Source organism: Adelges cooleyi, unplaced genomic scaffold, assembly GCF_023614345.1.
Source record: "Adelges cooleyi isolate 19-005CV unplaced genomic scaffold, UGA_ACOO_1.1 ACOO_flye_CR_arks_rails_tigmint_CR_PRNA_23, whole genome shotgun sequence".
Classification (NCBI taxonomy): Eukaryota; Metazoa; Arthropoda; class Insecta; order Hemiptera; family Adelgidae; genus Adelges; species Adelges cooleyi.
The window spans coordinates 14,655,848-14,674,838 of NW_026095893.1; the positions used below are offsets into that span (position 1 = coordinate 14,655,848).

At 29.2% G+C, this 18,991-nt stretch overlaps 3 protein-coding genes across 10 annotated transcripts in view; 1 reads left to right on the top strand and 2 right to left on the bottom strand.

The window, feature by feature from the left end:
* LOC126836241 (serine-protein kinase ATM) overlaps window positions 1–7,402 on the top strand; it is a 34,146-nt gene extending 26,744 nt beyond the window's left edge. For 2 of the 3 annotated variants that reach the window (XM_050569471.1, XM_050569474.1), the window contains exons 39-51: window positions 381–718; window positions 1,758–1,984; window positions 2,061–2,167; window positions 2,251–2,392; window positions 2,463–2,573; window positions 3,729–3,835; window positions 3,899–4,015; window positions 4,089–4,244; window positions 5,971–6,116; window positions 6,188–6,294; window positions 6,362–6,476; window positions 6,539–6,696; window positions 6,798–7,401. In XM_050569471.1, coding sequence (XP_050425428.1) covers window positions 381–718; window positions 1,758–1,984; window positions 2,061–2,167; window positions 2,251–2,392; window positions 2,463–2,573; window positions 3,729–3,835; window positions 3,899–4,015; window positions 4,089–4,244; window positions 5,971–6,116; window positions 6,188–6,294; window positions 6,362–6,476; window positions 6,539–6,696; window positions 6,798–6,976 — 2,010 coding nt within the window. In that variant the 3' untranslated portion in view covers window positions 6,977–7,401. Of the gene's footprint in view, window positions 1–380; window positions 719–1,757; window positions 1,985–2,060; window positions 2,168–2,250; window positions 2,393–2,462; window positions 2,574–3,728; window positions 3,836–3,898; window positions 4,016–4,088; window positions 4,245–5,970; window positions 6,117–6,187; window positions 6,295–6,361; window positions 6,477–6,538; window positions 6,697–6,797 lie in introns of all 3 variants that reach the window. The other variant, XM_050569472.1, reaches the window with a different exon arrangement.
* A 76-nt stretch (window positions 7,403–7,478) lies between these two features.
* LOC126836243 (uncharacterized) lies at window positions 7,479–10,109 on the bottom strand. Of its 4 annotated transcripts, none has more exons than XM_050569479.1 (7): window positions 9,956–10,109; window positions 9,803–9,897; window positions 9,634–9,722; window positions 9,453–9,564; window positions 8,123–8,192; window positions 7,827–7,970; window positions 7,479–7,757 (listed from the first exon to the last, which is right to left on the bottom strand). In XM_050569479.1, exons 3-7 carry the CDS (start codon window positions 9,708–9,710, stop codon window positions 7,651–7,653), a joined length of 510 nt encoding a protein of 169 aa, XP_050425436.1. In that variant the 5' UTR covers window positions 9,711–9,722; window positions 9,803–9,897; window positions 9,956–10,109; the 3' UTR covers window positions 7,479–7,650. The 4 variants fall into 4 exon arrangements, with proteins under 4 accessions (XP_050425436.1, XP_050425433.1, XP_050425434.1 ...); XM_050569476.1 differs by having other exon boundaries at window positions 7,827–7,973; XM_050569477.1 differs by lacking the exon at window positions 9,956–10,109 and having other exon boundaries at window positions 7,827–7,973; window positions 9,803–9,949.
* Window positions 10,110–11,105: 996 nt separating this feature from the next.
* LOC126835988 (protein smoothened) lies at window positions 11,106–17,746 on the bottom strand. Of its 3 annotated transcripts, none has more exons than XM_050568913.1 (12): window positions 17,407–17,746; window positions 17,109–17,330; window positions 16,926–17,048; window positions 16,527–16,637; window positions 15,778–15,993; window positions 15,033–15,100; window positions 13,344–13,459; window positions 12,850–13,276; window positions 12,569–12,745; window positions 12,341–12,504; window positions 11,915–12,267; window positions 11,106–11,858 (listed from the first exon to the last, which is right to left on the bottom strand). In XM_050568913.1, exons 1-12 carry the CDS (start codon window positions 17,419–17,421, stop codon window positions 11,514–11,516), a joined length of 2,337 nt encoding a protein of 778 aa, XP_050424870.1. In that variant the 5' UTR covers window positions 17,422–17,746; the 3' UTR covers window positions 11,106–11,513. The 3 variants fall into 3 exon arrangements, with proteins under 3 accessions (XP_050424870.1, XP_050424868.1, XP_050424869.1); XM_050568911.1 differs by having other exon boundaries at window positions 11,108–11,858; window positions 15,033–15,205; window positions 17,407–17,745; XM_050568912.1 differs by having other exon boundaries at window positions 11,109–11,858; window positions 12,359–12,504; window positions 15,033–15,205; window positions 17,407–17,744.
* Window positions 17,747–18,991: the final 1,245 nt, after the last annotated feature.

Here is an 18,991-nt window from a genome sequence, read left to right on the forward strand (position 1 = left end):
TGGCGAGAGAAAATGATTACTCTGAAACAAAAATGCATTACTTCTGTCTGCACATACGATAGTAATGTGTTTTTATTTCTGTATTTTTGTTTTATTTCTATATTTACTCGACAAAAGGTGTATAGTTGAATAACTTTTCAAAAATTGTAATTATTCAAATTTTATAATTTAAATTTAAAACATAATCTTAAATAAAGGGTCTTTCTAAAATTTTCCTTTAGCTCTCCCCCCCCCCCTTCTATCTACAATCTCAAGATTGTTTACCGAGTACAATAAAAATATTTATGTTCTACAATTCAAATAGTTGTAATTATTCAAATTTTAAACTAAACCAAATTGTAGTTAACTATGTTTCTTTATTATCTTTGTTTGTTTTATAGGCTATTAAATTACTTAATTTTGAATTGGATCAACAAGAAGAATTTGGGCTTGAGTGCAAAAAAGTATTATCAGATGCACATAAACGTTTATCCAGATATACTGATACATTATATCAACAAGTATCAAAGTATATAAAAACTGAAAATCTAGAAAAGAGATTACATGAAGTAGAAGAAGTTAAAGAAAAAGCTAGAGCTTTAATTAATGTGGCTAAATCCACTAAAAATAATGAAAAACTTAAAGCTGGTGCTTTGCTAATGAATCAAAGCTGTATAGATGAAAGTGATATAAGCAACACAAACTTAGAACGGATGAATTATTTAAAACTTGCACTACGGTAATATGTCGATTATAAATAACTGTTTTTTTTTTTTATTAGTAACAAGCTCATATCCTAGTAATTGGTATGAATGGAAGTTAAAATATTTATATTCACATAGTGTTCCTGGAATAAATGGCTAAACTTAAAAATAAATAATTCATTCAAGTCTTGAAATTAAAAAAAAAGTTAAATATTAAATAAATTATGTATACTATCATATTTTATAATAGAAACACACAGTTGAAATTTAATAACAGAATAAATATCAAGCTTATAAAATTAAAAATTAAATAAGAAATAAAATATATTTACTGTATTGTATATATATTTGTTCATAATTACTTAAAAAGATATCACTCAGTATTTAATTATAAGACATAATCACTTATTAATTATTAAAAAAAAAGAGTATTGGTACTAATCTTTATCCGCTCGCGCTTTCTAAAGTAACACTACTGCTCGCGACTGTGGTAATTTGGCCGTCCGTGATTTTTTATAATTTCCATAGTTTTTTTTCATTTAACATGCATATTTTGAAATAATGAGGACCAATAAACACAACATTGCCAAAAAAAATTTGACCAAAAATATTGATTTAAAAAAAAAACAGAAATCTTAACCTTCATCCACTCGCGTGTATGGCAAATTGGCCATCCTTTATAATTTTCACAAAACATTTTCTTTAAAGCGCCGAGGAAGTGGTGGGAGGGTCATTTATTTTATATTTACATGTGCCCCCCCCCCTATATTCCTACCTTTTCAAAATACACAGATTTTGCAGTTTTTTAGGAGTTTTTACAGCTAGCTGCTGACCTAACACTTAAAACTAGCAACTGCGGTATTACACTACTGTATTATCTCCCTCAGCCACCCACCTGCCAATATTAATAATTTGTAAATGGTTATATTTATTACCAAAACAATAAATATTATATAATTTGCAATATAAAGTCAATTAAATATTGATAAAAACAAAAAAAAATAATGTTTCTTGATTATTTTATCATGTTAATTGTTACTATATTATTGCATAGTTATTTTTATTTGTCTGTAGAAACTATTTACGTTTAATCGCATTAGAGAGCGAGGGTGAACTGCCAATCTACAGGATTTTATCATTATGGTTGGAAAACAAAGATAGTCCTGAAATAAACTTAATGGTGAATCAGGGATTTGAGAAAAGCCCATCATATATGTTTGTTTCGATACTTCCTCAACTAGTTGCTCATTTATCTACCAATCTCGAACATCAGTTTCATATTACAATAGAAAGGCTTATAAGTAATCCTTATATGATACAAAATAATAATTATATATATCGTAATATGTATGTTATAATTTTTGTTTTGTTTTATAGATCGCTGTGCTAAAGAACACCCTCACCAGACAATTCCAATTGTTTATGCTGTTGCCAATTCATGTATAGATCAAAAGTATATTGAAGGACAAGAATCTGTAGATGAAGTATTTTTTTTGTTGATATATGATGTGATATTCTCTGTGTGCTAAGCATTTCTAATAAATTATTATTCTCTTTGGAAAATTAGCCTAGGATAAATGCTGCAAAACTGCTAATGTCTAATTGGAAACATGACTCAGATATTAGTTATCTAGTAACTGCTATTGAGACATTATATGAAGCTTTAATAAATTTAGCATACACTAAATTGGCAAGCTCTCCTGGTGAAAGTAAGATCTTAAACTGTAATACCTGTTTTGAAAAACAACATTTGCTACTTTGTTTTTTTTTGGTTTTTAGAAGCTGAAATTCCCAATAATGTAGCTCTTATGAAAATTAAAAATTGTAATGCACTATGTCCTGCTGTTACACTGCCATTAAATAAAAATGGACAATATCCAATTATTATTAGTAAGTAAATTTAGCTTATTGTAATAATATAATAAACTAAATTTAGTATATATTAAATTATAAATCAATGTTTATATATAATCATAGATTATAAATAAATTGTCCCAACTAGTCTATTTTTAAACATTTTCATTTTTTATTTGTTCTAAACTTTAGAAGGTAATTTTAACCTTAAAAGTGCATCTCATTGTTATGGTTCATACAAATAATACCTATATAGGTTTTAAGTTTGTTTTTTTCACAACATGTCTCGAATGATTTTATTCTATTTTACATTCAGTGGCGCATTTAGGGGGTATGTTGTGGGTACTTACAGCAGGGCACCAGACAAAAGAGCACTTTTTTTTAACGACTTCATATTTATTGTTCCTACATTAAAAAGACGCCACATTTACTGTCTCAGTTTAACAAACTGGCAATTTAGCAAAATTATGTTACATAGAATTTTATATGTGGCGTTTAGGTAGAAATTAAAGTTTTAGTACAAATGAGAAAATTTAATGAGGAGAACATTTTCAAGGACATCGCGCTGTTTTTCTCTGTAAAATTATCAAACAAAAAAGTTACAGCTCTTTAAAAAATGTGAAAACTAACATGAAAGTAACTGTTTCATTAAAAAATATTAGTTTTCAACACCAAAACTTATTTTATGGAATTTGTAAATAATAAGATACAATTTATAAAAAGGTCTTGTATTATCTAACTCTGATTGAACATTAAAGTCGCACTTTAGAGACTCATTTATCACAAACTAAGGTGCTACGGTGATCACACGCATACAAATATTTTGGTATGTCTGAATACACAAATGTACACTCATACAAACTGTTTTTTTTTACTTCTATGAATCTGTCTATTAAGGATGGTAATCATGATATTGATAAAAATGAATATAAAATCACTAATGTACCTGGTATGTAAGTTTAGGTATGAAAATTATGTTTAGAAAAATAAAGTGCAAGTGATTTCACTATAGTCTTTTTCAAAAACAGTGTTATAAATTCTAAGGGGCACAAGCAGGGTATCATAATATTATTTTAGTTATACCTTAGGTGCCAAAACATCTAGTTACGCCACTGCTTACATGAGACACTTAAAATACAATGTATTGTTTTTTAATATATTAATTGTATCAAGCTGTTTTATTATTATTAGGTGTTGTCAATTTTAAAAACTCGTTTATGAATGCTGGCGGTATACATCAACCCAAAAAAATAGAATGTATATGTTCTGATGGCAAAACTAGACCACTTTTGTTAAAAGTATAAAAACAATTTTTTTTTTTTAAATTATTTTGTTTTTTAAAATATGTAGAGTTATTTTAGGGGAATGAAGACATGCGCCAAGATGCAATTATGCAACAAGTATTTGTCTTGATGAACAGACTTCTTAAAGCAAACAAATCAACATCACAGAGAAAATTAACAATTAGAACATACAAAGTAAATCAGTTGCGCTGTTAGGAAAATATTCTATTGTCAACAGTTTTTGTAATCACTAATCCTGGTACTCTAGGTTGTACCTTGTTCACAACAAAGTGGTATAGCTGAATGGTGTACGGATACAATGTCTCTTGGTGATTATTTAATTGGTAGAAACTCAAAACCAGGTGCTCATCAAAAATATAGACCTGACGACATCCCACCGGGAGAAGCAAGAAGTATTATTCAAGTAAATATTAAACAAATAAATAATTATGTATATATCATATATAGTTTGTTTACGTATTTCTGTAATAACTGTATAACTAAATAATTTATGAAATAATACTAAAATATTTGTTAGTTATAACGTAAATATACTTCGGCCCATGAGAGAAGTGTAACGCATACATTCAGCCACCCGTTACCACTCGCCCTAAATAATTTTACTAAGCACTTGTCAATTAGACAATAGGTAGGGAAGACAGTGGACACACACAATGCCCTTAGGTGCCGTCGCATCTAATCAGTTGAGACCTTGCCACCACCAGTCCGTGATCAACTACTAAATACCATAATATAATCTTATTCTATAGTCATGCTATATCGCCTTACAATTTCCATATTTTATTGTGTGTGTTCGCTCAACTCCGCTTCTCCAGGACCAGCTGACCCAAGTAGAAGTGTATTATATATATATATATATATATACACATATGTTTAGTTTATCCTGTAAATACATCTTTATAGTTGTATACTTTAGAGTTATATCATATAAAGGTATGACCGCCCGTTTAGCCTCTCGGGCGATATATAAAAAAAAAGGGACTTTTAGTTTATTTAAGCATAGACACAGGCTAACCACCCGTTCTCTTTTAGAGATCCGTTTATTTAGTCCTATCGGCGACCGCTCTGTTTATTCTAGCCAGCTAGCCAAGTAGGCTCGTTACAATTTGGTGCCCGGCGCCTCTGCTAAATTGTAACGTGTCTGTTTGGCTAGTTGAAATACAACCATCTTCGGACCACGACCTAAATAATCTCAAGCCATTACTTATTATTTTGGTTTCTGTGTGGCCTGTGTGGCTAATTTGTAATAAAATTAACGCATAAATGCTGAAAATTGCAGTTAAATGATAATTTGCTAGCATTCTGAGGTTTTCAAAAAATGTGTAAATGTCTGAAAAGCATGGTTTAACGATCGATATTTTTAAAAACATTATTGTTTTGTACACATCTTGTGGAGTATGTATCGGTCACAACTGGCTATAATTTTAAACAAATGCATCAGTGGTCATCACTCTGCACTGGCAGTATTGAATTCTAATCTAGGCCTTCCCTGGAAAACATAGATATACGTGTATTACTATAATTCAAGACGGTGGACCGTGTGTCCCATGGGATTCTCACTCCTTTGCTAAGCATGTTACAAACGTCCAATTAATTTTTATAAAATTTCATCGACTCCATCGTTCGGTGTTGGTAACTGGATACACCCGAAATGGTATTATTCCTGACGCTGTTTCCTGTCCAACAGAACCGCGTTTTAGTCTTGAACACGATCAATATTGTATACCATATTATTCTAACCGACGGTGTTCTGTAAGTATAGTAGGGACGTCCTGCGAATTCCATTAATTTCTCCCCACACACACACTGCTTGTACAATAACATGGAGGGTATTTATTTCTCTCAAGTATAGTATAAAAGAAAGAATTCTAGCATTATTTGTCATTATTTCATTGAATTGTTTGGTTTTTTGCTTAGTTCAGTTTTATACTAAACTGTATAACAAATGTATTTTGTATCTAAAATTAAGATTTGGGTATAATATACAATGTTTATTTATGCTTATTATATCTACAATATTACTTATTTTGTAATTTTTAGATGGCTGTGAATATATTAAATAAAATACAATTTTGTATTTTGTACATTTGGTATTAAATTGTATAACTTTTTTTATTTGTATCTAATAGAGCTCACGTAAAGACAGTAATTTTGCTAGAGAGAAAAAATATTTAGCAGTGTGCAAAAATTTTAAACCAGTATTTCGTTACTTTTTCTTTGAAAAATTTATGTATCCCTCTATTTGGTTTGAAAGACGACAAGCATATATTCACAGGTACTGTTATAATTATTTGAAATTTAATAACACTATAGTCTAACATATATTACCATCAAAATTATGTTTAGTGTCGCTACTACATCTATGGTTGGATATATATTAGGATTAGGTGATCGACATGTACAAAATATATTAATTGATGATAAAACAGCTGAACTCATTCACATTGATTTTGGTAATGAATATTATTAACCTTTTTTTTTTGAAACAACAGTTTATGACATTTTAATATTATTGTATAGGTATAGCATTTGATCAAGGTTCTATATTAAATACTCCAGAAACTGTGCCTTTTAGGCTGACAAGAGATATAGAAGATGGCATGGGTATTTGTGGCATTGAAGGAACTTTCCGAAAGTATACATTTTTATTATTTTTTCAAAATGTGATTTCTCATTTTTTTTTATACCTATGTATAGATGTTGTGAGAAAACAATGTCGGTCTTAAGACAAAATCAAGAAGTTATAGTTACTGTAATTGAAGTGTTGTTGTATGATCCATGTTATCAATGGACACTGACTACAGAAAAAGCAGCTAAAATACAAGATCACTCAATCGTTTCAAACTTGAAGAACCGTAAGTGTAGTAACTAAGTACTAATAATACTACAAACAGTATTATAAAAATAATACTATATAACTTATTAATAAAAAATATTGTAATATAATTTTAAAAAGCTGATGAAGTAAACAAGTTAGCAGAAAGATCTTTAAACAAAGTGCGTGTGAAGTTATGCGGAATAGAAGATATTGGAAGTACAAGCAGCGTTAGTGGACAAGTCAACAGACTTATACAAGAAGCAAGAGATCCTAAAAATTTGTCACTACTATTCCATGGCTGGCAAGCACATTTGTGATCAAAAATAAAAGTTTCTAAAATGTGTAGTTTTAAGTTTTTCAAAATATTGTGGTGCTATAATAAAATGTAGCTTTTTTAGCTTTCATGCAGCTAAAAGAAAGTTTATTTTTTAAAGTAAAACTTATTTTGTTTATTTAATCTATTTGTTCTAATTATCAAAACCTTTATCTTAACCTAACCTCTGTTAATCAGATAATATAAAACTAAATGATGATTTAGTAATCCAAAGTTGAAAAAAATATTGTTTTATCCCTTGAAATAAAAAAAACTCCAAAGCTTGAACAAGTTTTTTACACATTACATATTTACAAAGAAATTGTCAAAAATTTCCATCAATTGCTTTTAAAATGGCTGAAATTAATCATGCCCAAACTATTTCAGCTTTTGTAAGGGTTGGAGTTGTGTACTTTTTTATGCAGTTTTCAGGATATTTATTTTAAAAATATGTATCTAATAAATCATTTTTTTTAAATTGTTTAAAATAAATTTAATATAATAAGTTGAGTATGAAAATATATAATTATACATTCTTATTATTTAAATAAATATATTTATATAAAACAAAATATGGTAGTTAAATATGACACACAAAAAAGATTAATTCCTGTAATTTACAACAGTGAAAAAACAAATATTACTTGTTAATTTGTAATAATAAATAAAATTTTGTTTTTAACGGTATGGTGTAAAAAATGGAGCATTGCTTTGAGTTTGCTGTTGTGGAAGAACTTGTGGTTGGTCTATGTCTTCATATGACTGTGGATTGGCAGTTCCTCTACCTTTAATGCATAATTTATATATTAGAATAAAATATAAACAATCAAATTTTTCTTAATAACTACTCCTACTAATAAAATTTTGCAGAGAAGGTGGAATGCCATCATTTGCTCCATTGCTACTTTCGATGCACATGCGACTGAGAATTGATAATGTTACAAAACGTAGAACCAGATTTCCCATAGCACTTATAACACTGAACATTTCACCTAAAGCTACTTAACATTATAAAATATTTGTCATATAATAAAGTCATGTTATTTTAATTTTTCTTATTATATTTTATTTAGTCATTTTCCCTCATCAACATAATCTATTAGTTTGTTAACTAAATAATATATTTCATTCATATAATATAAATACTTACAGAAATTTGGCAAAAAACAAAACACAGTCATTATGTCTAAACATACTGCTGCTAGATTTACTGAAATTGTCTATAATAAAATACAATAATATATAAGTATTATGCACTTTAAAATGTATACATCATTATATCTATTTTAGATCATACATTTATTAAATTATAAAAACCAACAAAATTAAGTTTACATATTTATTGTACAAAATGTACTCAAATTCTCTTATTTTTCCTATCTATAATATAAGCGTAGTTGATATCAGCAGGTATGTATTACTCATATGTTAGGTACTATGACATAAATTCATTTCACATAATATGTTTTTCTTTAATATTTATTTGATCTCTTACGTCTGAAATATGAGATATAATTAAAAAGTATGGTAACATAATAAACGTGTGAAAATGTCATATAATGAGTCGTAATTAATCCTCGATGGTCACCCAACCAAGATCAAGCAACTATGGACGCAGTCTAATCTCAGGTGCCAAGCGCTACCTGAAGTAACCACTGTACCACATCAATCTCATGTATAATTTTATTATACATGATTAATAGTAAAATTGTTAAATATAAAATACATAAAAATAGCTTCGATGTTTTAATCTATGTATTGTTTGTTACACTAATTTTTTTAAGTTATGATGGCATCAATGAAATTAAGCTTTGATTTAAAAGGTCTAGCACCTTATATGTAATCTATAATACAATAAAACTTGTCCTTTTTCACTAACATACAAGTTGTGCTTATTTGGTAAACATAAAAAATTAATGGTAAAAATCTAGTAATGCGCACTTAGTTTTAGAGTAAACTCTCAAAAATAACCTATGAAAATTATTAGTGCATGTGGCGCAAAAATGCGGTGGTTATGATAAATACTTAATTCCTCTCGAGGAATTAAAAAAAAAATAACACAGGACGAGGGAATGCGAGAAATCAGCAGTATTTGTTTTAATCGCCATCCGCTGCATTTTCCGGACACTCTGCCTAATTCTTAAACATTTTATGGCTATAACTTAAAAACTAAAAAGCATGACCAGAAAAGTCTACAAATACTATCAGTGAAAAAAAAATTGCTGGGCGCTTAAATAGGTTTGTTCCTTATGAGTCTCTGTTGACAAATATTTGTACACAATAGTAAGAAGTTTGCTATTCAATATATATTAGAATACTTAACTCAATTTCTTAATAAGCTGAACTTATGCCATCTAGTTATCAGTAAAAGAAAACATGTGCAGAAACTCAATTTTACACAGAAATACTAGAACCTCATTATCTACGAAACCGTTTTAGGTATATAAAATTATAGCATAGAAACAGAGAAATTCACATACTAGTTGTGCTGGTTTATCCGATTCTGTATTATGCATCGCCCATAAAAAACATCCCATGTAAATGACATTATAAAACAGATAAGAGTCTGGACTCCATCGGCCTTGTACGCCCCTGTAAAATAGAAAATGTCTTTTTCCTCCAAACAATAATATGAGACGATTACACACTCGTAAAACTTACCAAGTAATGAGTATTAAATGTATGACAAAAGCAGTTTTGGCCGGTACGGCTGGGATTTGATTTAAATCTAACACCATAACTTATGTCCACTATAAAAGTATTTAAAAATAAATATAAATACTATCTGTGCTAAATTAAAACATTTAAAAACGAAATAAATGGATGATACCTAATCAAGTTCTATTTCTCTAATTTCTCAACTCAGACTCCGTAAATCAAATGAAATAGACTAGATAGTAGATCACACTTTTACCCCACTAAGATCTAAATAAAAATATATGGACATTATGAAGTATTTAGTATTTATTTATCTTATTCATACCTATAAAATAGTCATTATATAATAACAGGTTTGGTCAATGAGATAAGAATATTATTCCATTTCCGTTACCAATTCTTTAAATATTATATTGATATGTTCCCGATTCCTCCATAATTTTTTGTGATATTTCATCAACGGCTGTAAATCCACGATGTAGAGATAAAGTGACTCCACTCCAACCAAAATAGTGGTGCTCGAAATTACGGTATTTTGGTAGTACAATTTTGTCATGTAGATAGCGCCACCATTCGCCCGACTTTTATATGAAGCTATTAGGGCTTTTTTTACATATTATTATAATAAGACTTGGTTATGTATGATTGTATTTTATAATAAAAGTCTATTTATTGTTTAGTTTATCTTCAATATCTTCGACTGTATTAAATATGTTAAGGGGGGGGGGAGAGGGTCGTGTAAAAAGCCGTTTTTCCAGAATTTTTTTTTAAAATAAATGGTAAGATTTATTAAAATGAAATAAATTACATCATGAAATTGACCATTCAATGCACGGTCTTAGAAGATAAGGTCAGTCAATACCATCGTTTTCAGTTGCCCGCTTAACACAAGGCAAAAACATTTACTGAATAGACCACTATAACGCAGAGCGCGTTTCCCCCGTTTTTAATATACTTATTAATATTGAAAAAAAATAATTAAAATCTAGCACAGAATGGACAATACGTAACCCACATATTTGGTTTGGGTAGGTCGCAGTTTCAAGAATTATTATTATAACCGAATGATTACACTCAAAGCAATACGAATCTATAATGTACTGTTCGTTTGTTAGTTTCACTGTTTATCAATAATTCAATATCTAAGGACAACCTGATACAAATTCAAGAATAATTAGGCTATTTTTCAAAAAAGTTATAATGCCGTTATTTTATGTGTACATTAAATATTTTTCTCTATTTCAAAAGAGAAGGGATAGGTTTGATTTTTCAATTTTTGACCATGTAAAGTATCTTTAGGGTACAATATCTCATCTCTAGACCTGCTACAAGAAAAATGTTGTCCAGTGATAAAGAAGTTATTCACCAGTCTAGACACTAAAATACAAACATCATTTTGTAAAACCCATTTATCATTTTAACTTCAAATCAAAGTTTATAATAAAACAAATTTATGTATACCAAATACAAGCCACATATTTACAATGTGTTAATAAAATCAAGTAGCCAATAATATAGCAAACATTTTTGAACAAAACTATTTTAAAATCAATTATTATAACTTAAATAACCATAATTTTTAGTAACAATTTAAAAGTTCAATTATTAACTTAGGTATAAAAATCACTACAACCTATAATTTTAAAGGTATTTAAAATTGGGGGGGGGGTAGTTATAAATGGTAGTATAAAAATAAATGTGCCAAGTTATTATGTCCCATCAATTTTATACAAAATCTTAATACAAATTGTAATCAATTCTGAAAATTGTTACTTCAATGGTACAAAAGCAATAAATATTGAGCACATAGTTAATGACAATCAGTCTCGTTCAATTTAGGAACTATATTCCTAATTAATTTAGGAAAAAATACATCCATGACTTCAATCAGAGTCAGTTTTGTCAGATAATTTCTGTCCATCATCACTGTCCATCAATGCTACTGGTTTGTACAAACTATTATTATCACATTTAAAGTAGTCTTCTAGCATAAACTGTTCTGATTGATCACTACCACTTAATCCTTTAAGGCTCATTTGTAGCAATTTACTATTTACTAAGTTAAGAGATGACATAGAAATATTTCTTAAAGTTTTCATTTGCTCTTTAAGTCCCTCGTCAATGCCCGCTGATGCTTCTCTCCTTTCTAAATTAGGAACAGGAGCTGCTTGAGATGTGACATCAGGTAATGAAAAAACATTTTGGAATGCAGGAAACGTCAACATTAACTAGGTAAACAAAATATAAATTAAACACAGAAAAAATTGTTTACAATACTTCTTACTTGATTTATATCCTGTGACGTAACACTACCTTTTTGAGATGAAGGTAGTTTACATACCAACTTATTACCACGTTTATGCTTTTTCTTAGTATGCTTAGAAAACCGACGTACTTTTCTTGTCATTTCAAATGCTTTCACAGATATAGTAGAGTCTAATGAATGACTTCGAGATTCTACTGAAATTCTACACATACTATAACTAATCTCTGAATCAGAATGCATGTATGAAGATGATTTTGAGAGTTGTTCTTCACCAGTCAGAGCACCGCGACGTCGTATAAATTTAGGCAATGCTGCAGCCCAAGTAGAACTAATATTGTCTGTTAAATTGCTATTTAGACCAAAGACCAACCCTATATAAAATTATCATTAATAAGTTCAAACCAAAGTTACAAAACAATTTGTAATAATATACTTTTGCTTAACCGTTTATGAATAAATTACCAAAAGGATCTTCTTTTGAAAAAGTAACAGTAAAATCGTCACTATTCAGTTGATGTCTTTTTGCAAATGCACTTGCAATTAATTTATGTTTATTATATTTAGTTGAATCTTGATTTCTTTGCTCTTGCCCTCGCCACTTTTTAAGCCTAAAATAGAAGATATAATAATTATTATAAACAATAACTAATCTAAAATAAACTGTATCCAAACCATCTAATCAAACACTCTCGCCATGCATTTCCAATTTGATTTGTCCATACCCAAAATGACATGAGTACTCCATTACCAAACAGCACTAAAATATACAATTGTTTTTTTGAAACACTAGGCCTAAACTCAATATGACAACTAGCAACATCTGTGTCTGGTATTATTCCTAATTTACACCTAAATGAGAAACAATTACTTGATGATTACTTGAATTAACTTTAAAATATTTAATAAAATAAAACTTTGACCTATATTAAATATAGAAGAAAATTATATCTTACACAATATATTTTCTGAGACTATCTTTCCATAATTGATCATTACTATATTCATGTATGTAACACATAAACATTGATGATATAAATATTATAATGAGGATCATAAACATGACAACTTTAATTGCTGCTGAATGAATTTTTGACTTAGCTAGTTTAGAAATAACTTGAGTGCTTTCTTTTTTTAATGCTAGAAGGCCAAATAGTACACGAATTAAGTAAAATAATCCAATTCCCACTGATATTGATATTGGTACAAGGACAAATAAAAGTCTATATATTTTATTATTGACACCAATAAAACAAGTGCCTGTAACACTATCGCCATCAATTTCTCCAATCACCATGGCGACGACACAAAACACTAATGGTATAGACCAAGCTAATAAATGAAAATATCCACCTTTCTTATCAACTTTTTCTTGTATTTTACCTACAAAAATCATAATACATAAATACCATGCAAATATTTAATATACTATTAATAAAAAGTAACTCACCAAAAGATTGAAATGTTGTATGAAGTGAATAGGTGAAAATTACAAACCAAATAAATGCAGCAATCAAAAAGTAATAAGAAAATATAAAATTGATTACACAAGATAAGTCTTCATCACTGAAATAAACAAAATATAAATTATAACTGTATACTAAAAATAATCACAAAAATGTTTATATACAGAGTGTGGCAATTAAATAACAAGAAATTTAGTTTTAACAAGTTACTTATCATTTATATGGTCTTATGCACTCATACCCTCACAACACCCATACCCTCTTCCCCGAGTCTGATGCACTTGTTCCAGCCCTCTTCCCATTTCTGTAAGCATCACTGGAAAGCTTCCGGAGTTAAGCCCTTTAAAGCAGGCATCACAGCACTTTGGACAAACTCCAAATACTCTTAGTGGTGACCTTTCATTAGTTCTGAGCTTGAGGGATAGCTAGACGTTCAGTGGAGTCAGATCAGAACTGTAGGGGGGGAGCTATTATTTCTGGTTAAAAACTGTTGCACTGGTCTCATGTTGTTTTCGAGCAATTATAATAAAAACGCACAGTCCATTCGTATGTGTATAATTGGGTCAGACACTCATTACCAAACACATATTACAATTTTTAAACATTATGGACGGTTTATCACAGGATTTTACAAGAAACTTAATAACAACTTGTTAGCAATTTTTTTTTGCCTCAATCACTTTTTCCGACAACACATTACAATACCATTAACTTTAAAAACTTGTACAGCAAAAAAATTAATTTTCATCACATTTAAACTTGATAAACTGCTGTAACAACCCTAGACTATTATAAAAAGCTCATTTCAACAACATAAGTTTTACCATATGAGGCGCTCTAACAAAGTTCTTGTTATTTAATTGCCACACCTCGTAAATTATAACTATTAAACAAGTTTATCAAAATTAATGTCATCTTTCAGTGGAGTTAATAATTATTAACCCCACTGACCCCAACCCTATTAATTTTAAAATATATTTTTATGTTAGTTAGGATGATAATAAAGGAGTTGAAATTTTAGCCGACTTTTATTAATTTATCAATATAAGATACTGTTAAGTTGTGTTGCTATTTTATCAGTTAGTATGTTAGATACTACTATTGGAAGTGTGCATTTATGAGCTCCACAAATTTTAATCCCACGCTAGTAGAACCGTGATGCCAATTTTGTTATAGTTAGGTGTGACATATAAACAACATCAGTATGCAAGTTTTGCAACACTAGTATGCAAAAATTACTTAATAGAACTATGTCTAGAGTGTTTTAATGTTATGTGATTTTTTTTTAGTTTAATATAAAAATAAAAATGTAATTATTAAACATAAAAAAAAAAATTGACAAAATACCTTTTTTGCTTAAGGTATCATAAATAAATTTAAAAAGTACAATTTTAATTTGTTAATTATATTGCTTTTATTTTTATAATAAAAATATCAACAATAAATTGATGAAAAAAATTGCATTATGTTTTATGTTAATATAGTCTAATGTAGCCCAATAACCGAGGGTAATAATAATAATAAAAAAAAACTTATTTAAAAATGTATCAACCAAAATATTAGGCTAAAATTAAAATTGTATAAATATAAGTGAAATAATACATATATTGATTTGTTATTTATGTGGCTAATAGAAAGTTAACAATTATAATGATAAAAATTGATCATAGTACCTAGGTTCTGATGTTTTTCTTGCTCCATTTTTTCTGCATACTATATCATCTCTTGCTCCAGACCAAAACTGAGATAACCATCCAAAACAAATGAACAGAAAACAAACATTTATATAAAGAATGACGATATTTGGATAACGATTTAAAGATTGCCATTCTATCATAAATGTGAGCTACAAATAAGTACATAAAACAGAAATATGTAAATATATGAGTGGAAGTATATATTAATTTAAAATATAAGCTATTATTGTTTTTAATTCTCGATCACTTTTATTTTATAAAATGTTTTATTTTAGGCGTACTCCAAAGCTTAAGCAAAGTCAAATCGCCGCTTTATTGGCTTTCAAATTTTGTACGTTGTTTGCATACCTCAGTTTTTAGATACCCCTAATGGAAAATTCTCTAGATGCAATAATATGTGGCAAGCTTAGTCAAGGGACGTCTTCACATATTGAAACTAGGCCAGAAAAAATCTCTCTTAATGATGCAAGTGCGTCTTGCAATGTGAGTTGTTGCTAACTTGTACAAAAAACCAAACTTAAAGAATTTCAAACTTTTTTAATTGTGGTTATAGGTAAAACTATGTTAGCTTACAAGTCCCACCTAACCAATACCGCCCACACTAGTATTTTCAAAACATTTGAGATGTCTTATAACCCAACCCTATATTTATTATTTAAATATAACAAGTATAAAGAATATAAATACAATTCTAAATGCTTCATGTTATGAATATACTTACAATAGCAAAAGTATTACATATGCCAGCAATTGTGGCAGTCCACGCTATTAGATTATGTATTTGCCGATGTTCATCCATTGAAAATAAAGGATCATAACACTGAAGATCACAGCCTTCAAAATTAGGATAATGATATGCTTCGGGTCTATAAGTCTGTACAAGTGGGGATTCACATCGGCCAGCAGTAGAGTTAAATTTTAATTCACGTATATCGTTCTGTTAAAATATAAAAATTGAAAAGTATTAGTTTTATCTAATATGATTTTATTTTTGATGCAGAGCTAAAAATATATTGTTTTTGCAATAAGTTTTTAATTTAGCTTTAATGCTAAGAAGACAACGGATCAGTTTTTTTTTTTTGTGTCTGGACCTATGATATTTTTTAAGCTACTGAACTGATTTCTTTATGTAGCAACTCTATGGATCAGAAATTTTATCTAAAAGGTACTTTATTGAACCAAAAATGTATGGAGTTCTCCCCTTCCCTTTTAAAATAGAGAAAACCATAAAAAAAAATTGTTGGGCATATTTTTGGGACATTTGGTCTGAAAATAAGACTAAAGATAGATCTAAGGTGCAGCTTTAACATGTACCATTTTCATAAAAATCTGTAATCAACCTTTAATTTTATTAAGAAAAAAAAAATGGAGAATATTACACTTAGAATGCATTAAATTACCAGGTTGCTATATGTAATCTTATTTATTGTATCTACATTAAATATTTAAATCTAAAGTTTCTCAACTGACCTTGCATAATCTTGGAGGATACAAAGTTTCATTGTCACAATTAAATTCTGATGGCCAAGAATTTTCTATTTTCAATATTTGACAATGATTTTCAATCAATTTACACATTTCCTAAAATGATAAATTTTATTTTACAGATGCATTTATGCAAACAACTTATAATAGAAAACTCTAAATTATATTGAGTATAAGTATATTATAATTATAACCAATGTAAGAATAACTATAAAGTAATTAGGTTAGATAGAATTAGGAATGATTACACGGTAGGAGGTATGATGCCAATATATACAGGAGAAAAGATTATGTAGGCTAATAAAGTATGGAATACACTTAAGGAATTTTAATTAAAGTATTTCATTATTATACCAAAACCCCAATAAAGATAATAACATATACCTGAGGTGGTAAATGAATGCTATTGTTTTCACAATTAGGCATGTACAAGGCACATAAAAGTGGTTGAATAGCTGCCCAGCATTTTGGAACCTTCTTGAGTCCTTGCCAATAGTGTAACTTTTCCTAAGAACAATTCACACAAGATGTTAAAATATCCTAAAATCTTCAAAAAACCACACATACTTGAGCTTCTTCAAGAGTATCAGCGTCTGAAACAAGATCTATAGAAGTTGAGTTGTATGGTAGTTTTACACCAAGACACATCGTATAATTCGTAACTACACATTTCGACTGAGTTTTTTCGCAGTATTGAAGTTTGCTTTTGGATTTCAGCAAACTCCATACTTGAGGAATGCATATCAGAAGTTGAAGTAAAAAAACGATATGGTAATTTAACAGTTTCAACTGAAAATCATTAAAGAGATTCTTTCAATAATCAATGCCGACATAAAAAAATTTCAAATCCTTTCGAATTACTCACTTTGTTGATCCTCATAATCGACTCTTGTTTAAAGATGCTTCAGCACATGTGTAACTCGTTTAACTGTAATACTGGCCACTGCCAAAACTATCTTACAACACAACGCACTAGGATATCCATGATAATGATTATTGTCGATGAAATTAGCAAATTCTAACATACTGGTCGAAACAATAAAGTTAGCAAACATCAATACATTGACTTAACGACAAGTGCCGTCATTGAACGTACTGTGCAATGGCCGTCAGCTCAACAGTTGACGGGTAGGGAGACTGAGAGTACAGACCACGTGTGTGGTCCACCCGCTATCGCATATGCCGGATGCCCTTACAAATGTTACAATATAATTATATAATATATATATATATATATATATATATATATATTATTGTTATGTCTCATGGGCCATGGCACTGCGTGTAATTTAATAGAACACGAGCGCACCTGCACCATGATGTAATCGGAATGTCCATGCAGAGTGGGGGGAGATTCTGTTACCGATGGCTGGTCGGAATAGCCCGTCTGGCTCATAGAAGATCGGGCCGGATCAACGAATATTGTCGACCGTGCACGAGAGGCAAAACAAACCTTTTGAATTATAAAATAATCATATTGTGATTTATGTGAACAGTGAATTGTGATACATAATACTAATACCAGATGATACCTAAGTATCTATAAACTACTAAGTACAATAATTAATATTCCTGTTTCAATCTTCATCCAACAGTTGCCACTTAAATTTCAATTCAATTGAATAGTAATCCTAAGTAAATGTGTATATTTTTTATTTTTAGTAATTGTCCACGCAGCGTGACATGATTACTATTATGACATAATCAAATTAAGTGATCAACCAATGTATTTAACTAATAACTAAATTCTAAATTATTTTAAAAAATTGTTCTATCTAGTGTACATAGTTGAATATTAACTGAATATTTACTGAAATTGAACGCCACAACTCCTGATAAACTACGCAGAAAATTACATCTAAATATACTCCACTAACTTGGCAACTGCGAAGTGCGAACTAGGCTACATATATAGCTAGGAGTACGGACAATATTAGGACATTACCTATACATATTACCACCTACGTACTATTTGAAGGGTTGCGGGGAAAAAAGATCAATGTCAATTTTTTTTGAAAATGATATTTTGGTATCAAATTTTTTGTGTTGATGTATTGTATCTTTGCGCTCGAACCAGGGAAAAAATAGATTAGTCGAGAGTAACGACCACCGGAAGCTAGACATACAGGCAAAATGTATAGATGTTTATTGGTTTGTTAAATATAACTTAGTGGCACTTGATAGGTCTATTCAATTTATAATTTTTTATGTACCTCGGCATGTGTAAACTGTAGGCATAAGTAAACATAAGTGTTTTAATATTTTGTTAGGCTGAATATTCATTGGATTATGGGCAGACCATATAAAAAATATATACACTATTTTCCTACAGTCGTGTGATAGAACCCATGACAAAATAATCTAAACTAACTAAATAAACTGAAAAATTAAATTTATTTAATTACCTATGGTAGAACCGAGAAACGTGATGTGCTCTTAATTAAATAAGA